The following is an 8,882-nucleotide window of genomic DNA, read 5'->3' on the forward strand; positions in this document are numbered from 1 at the left end:
GATTGATTAATATTGGTTTATAAAAAATTTGTGATGCGATCCTTGAAAAAGAATTTAATAAATTTTTTTAAAGTCTGATTTGATATAGAAACCAATTCATCCCTTCTCTTTGTTTGTGAGTTCTACCATCTTTTTCATAAGTTTTTTGAGGTGTTAGACATCTTTTTTGAGTTTGGTTCTAACAATCTTTTTCTTTTTTTATGATGACAAATCATATTAAATTTTGATCACAAATAGCATAATCATGTAAAGATATATATAAAAAATAAACATGATATGTTATGTATCAGAGCATAAAGGATAGAAAGTTTTACAAGAGCTGAGGTATCAAAGCAACACATATTAGATTAGAACAACAAAATCAAAAGAAAGACAATTGTATCAAATTATAACAAGGTAAGGATGATGCTGGTCCCTAATAAAAATTTTGTTGCATTGGATTCCTAATATATTAAAATTTTTATTTTGAGTTTTTACGGTCAATTAAGTGATGATATGACATTCTTTAAGTGATTGATATATATTGAGAATATTTATTTATGAGATACCACATCATCACTTAACTAATAATCCACAATAACTCAAAATTAAACAAAAGCTTTAATATACTAAAGATTGAATGTAATGATCAACTTTTTTTATTAAGGCCCCAAAACAAAAATTTATCATTTATCAAGGACTTCAAACATATTTAAGTCTAATTATTTTTATGTTTATAAACTTTTTAAGCTTAAATATGTCTGTGATATGTGATAAATTAGTAAATTTTGTTCTAAATCTCTAATAATTTTTTGTACTACGAGTCTTTAACAAAACAAATATTTCATTTTGGGTATATGTTATTTTGTTAGTTCTTATAATATTTTGTTTATTTTGTGTTAGTATATATTTTAAAAATATTTGATAGGGAGTAACGGATTAGAAATGACCTACATATTTTAGGGATAAAAATAAGAAAAATAATATAGTATATATATATATATATATATATAAAAGAAACCCAAAATAAAAATTTCCTAATTTATCAAGGACCAAAATATATCTGAACCAAATCTTTAATATAAAAACATTCAAAAAGCGATTTTCTAATGATTTAAAACCACTAGAGTATTTAACTCATATGGTTTTGTGGTGGTTTTTTTTTTTTTTTTTACATATTTTGGAGATTTTAAAGAAAAATAAATAAAAACATGAATGTGAAATTGTGACGATTATTTATTTTACATATTTTGACGATTTTTAAAAAAATAACTGATGGTGAATAATTTTCACAAATTGTAACATTATTAGTGCAGTAAAAGAAAGAGACTAAATTTAGTTTTTTTACAAATTTGAAGGAATAATAAAAATAAATTTTTTTAAGGACAAAAAAATAATTACTCAAATTTAAATAATTAAAAACATATTAAGTTTAGATATTATGACAAAACTTTTAAAAAGGGAGGATCGAGATTAATCTAATAATAATTGAGTGAACCTCCTTTTAATCAATTCTTGAATTTGTAAAACATTTTCATGGTAGTTTCTTGAAATTAGAAAATATCTAATAAAATTTTGAAATTAAAACTATTACTTTCTTTGTTTCATTATAATTGTTGTGTAAGAGAAAAAAAATATCCTAAAATAATTATTATTTTAATTTTTTAATGTAATATTAATGGTGTTTTTTCACTAATAATCCCTTATAATATTAATTGTAGAAAACAAAATCTATAAATGAATTAATGATGATATAAAGTTACTTTTGAAAATTACTACTCTACTTTATATATTTATTATTTTTTCTTTATCTATGTAAAAACAATCTAAAACAACTATTATTTTAGGACAATTTAAGTATTATTTTAGTCTTTAATTAATACTCTCTCCAGTCTCCATTACAAGCAAAAATTGACATCACACTTTTTTAAGAAAATTAATTTATTCATTAAATTGTATCATTTTCAATTAAAAAATAAAATAAAATTCTTAAATTATTCTTTATTAGAATTTGATATTAAACATAAAAAAGTGTTTGATATTATTAAATGAAAAGTATTTTAAAGAGAGACTAATTAAATAAGATATAAATAAATAAATTTTTCTTATATTAAAAAATAATAATAAAATTTTATTGCATATATTCGAGATAAAAGGAAATATAAACAACATACTAACATAATAATTTCTAAATTTTGCAACTTACTATCATTATATGAAGCTAACGGCATAGATTAATATTATAACCTATTTCAATTTCACATTTATCTAAATCCAAAGACTACTAGCATAACAAATAAATTGAAGACTAAAACCAGAATTAAATCACTCAATAATAATTATAACTTGTACTCACTCCGTATCAAAATCACTACAGTAGCCTTTAAAAAAACTCAAATTAACTGATGAGACATTTTTAATGAGATATTTAAATATTTATTTTAATTTTATCTTCTACTAAATATTTTTGTTTTGGAATATTTAATATTACTCCCTTCCATCTTAAAAATATTAGAAAAAAATTGATTCACGTCAATTAAGAAAATTAGATAATAACATTTATAACTACATCAATATCAATTAAAAAAAAATATTTTTTAATTTATCATTTATTGAAACTTGAAATCAGAAATAAAAGAAATATTAAAATTAATACCTTTATTAAATAAATAATATTTTAGAGATAATAATATTAAAATAATTAAAATTTTATTATAATTTAAGACAAAAGAATATATTTTTTTCTTCATTATATATTTGATACCGACTTGAAGGAGTACATTTATTGAAACTAAGAAAAAAATAAAATATTTTAATAAAATTATTTCCTAATAAATTAATACTAATTCTGTTTGAATACTACTGTTTTCTTAATATCTGTAAAACAAAATGTTTTCTTAATTCTGTTAGAATATGTGCAATATTTATGCAGTCAATCTCATGAACTATTTATTGTAATCAGGAATCATGGACAGGTGGAACGTTAGTTTCAGTACCCACATTACTTTTTTGTTCTCAACAATTTGTTTACATCTGCGTCATAAAATCTTAAGGGTTGAAACCTGCAGTCCTGCACATACTAAAGCTCAGAATACTCCGTAATTTATTGCTCAGCGTTGATTAAATTAATGTTCTACGTTAGTATTATACTCCTTTCTGAGATCGCAGCTTAATTAGACCCTCCTTTCCGGATGAATATATAATTATTAACTTGAAGTTTTCTTACAGATAAACGCAATCCAGATTAGCCTGTGACTGCGACAGCAAATTACTACTAAAAGCAAATTAATGGTTTCCACGCGTTTGGGCCATGGCATGGTCACATGAAAATTCTTTACTAGGCTTTTTATATTATACTATAATAGCAATCATAGAAGCATTTACAGATTAGAGAGTCACGGGCTTCGTTTAACCAAAGTGGGCTCCATTAATATTACACGCTCACGCACACCTGGAGGATCAAGATCTCAATGTCTAACGGTTAGGAATGTGAAACACCTTAATTCGACAAAGAACTTTGGGGTAAATAGTCATTTGATCATAAAAACATGAGATGCTGACACCTTAATTCGTGAAAGGCAAAAATTACAAAGATATTTGTTATCGCTAACATTCTGACATGTTTTATTCACACGTGAATAACACATGACAGTTAAGTGTTATTCACATTGGTTGTCACATATTTTAAAAAATAATTTTTTTTATTCGTCTTTAAATTTAATTTCTTATTGTTTTTTTGGTATATCAAGGTCTAAATTTAATGAATTATTGATATTTTGATCCTAAACTTAATTACTTATTATCATTTTGATTTTTAAATATATTTTTAAATTTTCAATCAAATCTTACTTTGCATATAAATTATTAGCATAATTTATTATGACTTTCACCTCCACCATCTACATGTCAAGTAAACCATTCAAGTGAAACAATAAATTTGAATAGAAAATAACACAAAAAATATCTAAAAAAAACTATTTATTTTTTCCTTAACAAACATTGTCTAACTTTAAAAAATTACATTTTATTCAATTAAAAAAATCAAATTACCTATTTAATATTCTTAAGTAACCAGTACATTCAAAATTCTTTCATGTCTCATTATACATGTGACATTTAATAACATTTTTTTTGCCTAACATTTAGTAAAAACATTGCATTTAAAAAATATCATCAAATATAAATAAATGTTACTAATATATTTTTGCGAAGAAGGGAATGAGAGAAAAGTCACGAGTTCGATCCTCTTGTTAACAAAAATTAACAAACTTACAATTAACATTTGTCGATAAAAAAAACTGATATATATTTATAATATTTTATCAAATGTTGTGTATAACCATGTTACTAAAACCTTTAGCAACATGAGCTATACACAATGATCAATAAAATTTTGCACAAAGATATTAGTAACATTTATTCATATTTGAAAATATTTTTTAAATGTTGTCAAAATCTTTTAGCAACATTTTTACTTAGTGTTAAGCCAAAAAATGTTGCTAATTAAAGACCACATGTGTGATAGTATCTATATATATCTTGCGGTAATAATTCATGAAAATAACAACTTTTGTTGTTTACATTTTTTGCTTTGCTTGAACATGTTACTTTGATAATCAATAATTTACCTATTGATCGCATGGATTATGTGTCATGCCTTTCACTTACACCTCCTCATATTAAAAAAATTCCACCCGTTACATTTCAAATGTACTCAAAAGAATAAAAAAAGATATGTGCTTTGTGTGCCATTAGAGAGCCACTATCCACGCACTGGCCACTCAAGTACTTTAATATAAAACCCTTGAACAATAATGTAAAAATCACAAAAATAAGACCTAAGACAAGGTGTAGGACACTTACCCCATCACAAAGGTATGCATGTAAACAAATATTTCTAACATTCTTATTTTTTTTTTTTTTATGATTTTCAATTTTTTTAACTATCTTTTTGTGATGACTGTTATTCCATAAAATTAATCTATTATACTCATATTAATAACATACAAGTTAATAACTTGATTTAGATTGAAGCTTTGGTTTAGAACCTTACAAAATTTTGTTAGGTATGTCTTGGATTTAGGTGCTAGCTATTGTTATCTAATTAAATCACTTATAAATTAGATTCATATATAGTTATATTATAATTCAAATGGTGGACTTGGTAAGCGAAAGGTGAAAAATATTACGGATAAGAACTGAAAGTAAGGACATATAGTAACGATTATGCTAATAATTTACAAACAACAAATGACTTAATTAAAAATTCATAAGTGATTAAGTTTAAGGACTAAAATATTAGTAATTCTTGGCTACTCATTTCATTAATCTAATCATTGAATTTTTTTTTAAATCAATAACATTTACTTACATCAAATTTATTTAACAAAATATAAATTTTTTAAATTGTTATAAAAATTAATATATGTACTTAATAAGAACTTTAAATTAAAAATTAGATTAATAAAATTTAATACATACAAAGAATAATTGAAGGGGTAACTTAACCAAAAGTTAATTTTGAGTAACATGATCCAAGAGTTAGTTCGAAGATAAAATTGTTCAATTAAAAATTATATTAGTATAATTTAAATCCTTTCACACATATGTATAAAGTAGAGAAATGATATTAATACATTTTTAATCAGTACTATTACTTAAATTTTGTTAAAATTCTATTTTTTTTATAAATTTTATCTTATTTATTAGTTTCTACCCATAATTTTATATTTTCTAATAAATTTTAACCATCATTATTCGTTCTCTTAATATCATGCTACGGGTGTCCAAAAATGTAAAAGTTATGATATACAAACACTTATTTATTTTAAACATTTTCTAACCTTTCTCATTTCTTTTCATGATTTTTTTTCTATCATATCTATATTTTTTTTTCACTCTCTAGGTGTATCATAGTATAATGAGTGTCCATAAAACATTTTACAAAACCTAATTATAATGGGGCTGCCATTCAACGTGCAAAAGTAGTGATTGAAAAATCGGCGATTCCAGTAATGAACTTCCGGTGCTATCGAGTCGTAGGTAGGTGCATAACTTTTCTACGGATCCACAAATTGATGGGAGTCCCCACATCACCACACAAATCATCCAAATCCTATTTCATCGATTTTATTCGCCAGCTAAAACTCATTCAATAACGTCCATAGTTGCTTCATTAAATTAATTAAATATTTGAGTTCATTACTCCTCTCCCAAACCCGTTTAACATTTTTTTGTTCTAAAACAATTCACCCCACTTGGCTTTCCAAAACACTATATAAACCACCATTCACTTCAAATAACTCCCATCCCTACAAACACTCTTCTCTTAAGCTCTAGTAGTTAAGAAACATTAGTTGAAGAAAATAAGAAACATTATACCTAGCTATTAGAGTTTAAGATGGCTTCAAAAACTTGTTCCTCCCTTGCCCTTTTCCTCACACTCAACCTCGTTTTCTTCTCACTTGTCTCTGCATGCGGTTATACACCATGCCCTGGTCCAAACCCAAAGCCAAGGCCCAACCCCAACCCTAACCCTAACCCCAGCCCAAGTGGCTCGTGCCCCCGTGACGCACTCAAACTAGGTGTATGTGCCAATGTGCTAAACTTGGTGAACGCCACTTTGGGTCAACCACCAGTTACCCCTTGCTGCACCCTTCTCGATGGTCTCGTTGACCTTGAAGCTGCAGTGTGCCTTTGCACTGCCCTCAAAGCAAACATTTTGGGCATCAACCTCAACCTTCCAATCTCCCTTAGCTTGCTTCTCAATGTTTGCTCAAGGAAAGCTCCACGTGATTTCCAATGTGCCTAATCATGGCCCATGAGCAAGTTGCTACGTGCTTATTCCTAGTTGTGGTTTTCCGTTGTTTTTTTTTTTTTTTGAAATTCCATTTATCATGGTGTGATTCTTGTTCGTGCATCAGTGCATGGATGGGTAAATTCTCGTTATATTCTGCCGCTTTATTGATTGTTTTATCAGGCAAAGTGTCACATTAAATAAATTCCCAATGCTTAATTTCTTATGTAAAGCAAAAGGAATAAAAAAATGATAGTGTTATTTATATGGCAGATAAATGGTTAATGTTGCAAATACATTTTAATATTTATTGATGCCATTTTGTTTTGTCTTTTCGGTGAATGAGAGCATCAGCTGATCAGCAAAATTACATTGCTTTCTAACTTGTGTCCAATGCGCAACTAGAGGAAAACTAATTCAAGAAAAGAATAAAAATGAAAGTAAGCATGCACAACACTGAGCCCGTGACGATTGTACAAAGCACTCCACGTGCATGCACTATTATTTCATTTAAAAAAAAAGCTCAGAATAATTAGCTATTTAAACCAAGATACATATTAAATTCTATGGTACCACAGTAACACTTTTAGAGGTTTTGGAAAATTTCATATTTGGACCAATAGTTATTAAGTTACTTAGTCATCAATTTACTATATGTGGTAATGAAATTGTTATATATATATATATATATATATATATATATATATATATATATATATATATAATTTAGTCCCTAATTAATTCAAATATTTTTTCTTTTAAAATTATTATTTTTAATTATTTTAATTAAATAGATAGATCTGATCATTGACTCTGTAAATCTTGAAGTTTTGGCATTCATGTGTCCTTCGACCTTAAAGAAGTGGAAAAATATCCATGTTAAATCTACTATGGGGAAGGTTAATTAAAATTCAATCCACAATTGGTGACTCTATCACTTACAATGCTCTACCTTATTCCATGTTCCAAAAGAGCATGTAAAAAATCATATTTCCTCCAATCTTAGTTATAAGCAAAAAAGACATTTTATATTTATTAAAAAAATTAACAAACTTTATTAAATTGTATCATTAATTCCTAATTAAAAAATAAATATTTTTTCTAAACTATTGGAACTTTATATCAAATATATAAAAAAAATAATCTTATTAAATGAATATATTTTAGAAAGAATCTTATTAAATAAGACATAAATAATTCAAATTTAATATTCTAAATCCAATGAAATACTAATTACTGTTCTTTACAAGCCTTCTGAAGTCCTTAGCTTGGTTCCTAATCTAGATCAGTCCCCCAGTTCAAGTGTATGGAGAGGCCTATGTCTTCCTCCTAACCCTCCTATATACTTTAGCCTTTAGAAGGGATGTTCTGATTAATCGGGATATTCATCGGTTGGTGTGAGTTGCGATTGCATCAAAATCCCGTAGATTGTGGGCTCTTACACATCGATGTAGGCCAAGTGTAGGTCTTTCTATTGTGAGTGATTTACCTCGGGACGAATGAGGTGTGGCCCAATGCGTAGTACTTCAAGCCACGAGTGGAGTATATATGCACGAAGTGGCTTTGGTACACAACCCCTTAAGCCACAAGTGGAGTATGCACAAAGTGGGTTTGTAGAGTTCGGGTTGACCGAGGTGTGGCACAATACACAATCCCTCAAGTCACAAGCTAGAGTGAAGTATGCACTAAGTGAGTTTGCAGAGTACTATCAAGATTGAAAACTTGAAGGTACTTGAAACACACATTGAATTCTTAACAAAGTCAACGATTATAAATCTTGCAAGAACACTCATTGAATTCTTTTGTAAAGATATAAATGAATGAAACACAAGTAAAAGTGTCAAAAATATCCCTGCTTAATATAATATAGAAACAAAAAAAAAAGACTAATAATACATGAACCACGCCTATTATTACTACAAGATTTTTTTTAATGTTACACCCTATATTAACACCCATCTTTTTCTCTATCCCTCTCTTCTTCTCATATCAAAATATCTATGATACCTATTATCCCCCCCTCTCTTCTTCTCATATCAAAATATCTATGATACCTATTTTACCAGAAAAATACTTATATTTTTTTTATATTCATGAAATAATCAAG

The 8,882-nt window shown here is 26.8% G+C and overlaps 1 protein-coding gene across 1 annotated transcript; it reads left to right on the forward strand.

Moving 5' to 3' along the window:
• The first annotated feature begins 6,347 nt into the window (after positions 1–6,347).
• On the forward strand, positions 6,348–7,053 carry LOC100801451 (14 kDa proline-rich protein DC2.15). The gene has a single exon (XM_003549858.5). The coding sequence runs from the start codon at positions 6,380–6,382 to the stop codon at positions 6,788–6,790; it is 411 nt and encodes a 136-aa protein (XP_003549906.1). The 5' UTR covers positions 6,348–6,379; the 3' UTR covers positions 6,791–7,053.
• The last annotated feature ends 1,829 nt before the right edge of the window (positions 7,054–8,882 follow it).

Source organism: Glycine max, chromosome 17, assembly GCF_000004515.6.
Source record: "Glycine max cultivar Williams 82 chromosome 17, Glycine_max_v4.0, whole genome shotgun sequence".
NCBI lineage: Eukaryota > Viridiplantae > Streptophyta > Magnoliopsida > Fabales > Fabaceae > Glycine > Glycine max.

What these genes read in the sequence shown, in the direction of transcription:
- LOC100801451 (XM_003549858.5), top strand. Translation starts at nt 6,380, where the DNA reads ATGGCTTCAAAAACTTGTTCCTCCCTTGCCCTTTTCCTCACACTCAAC.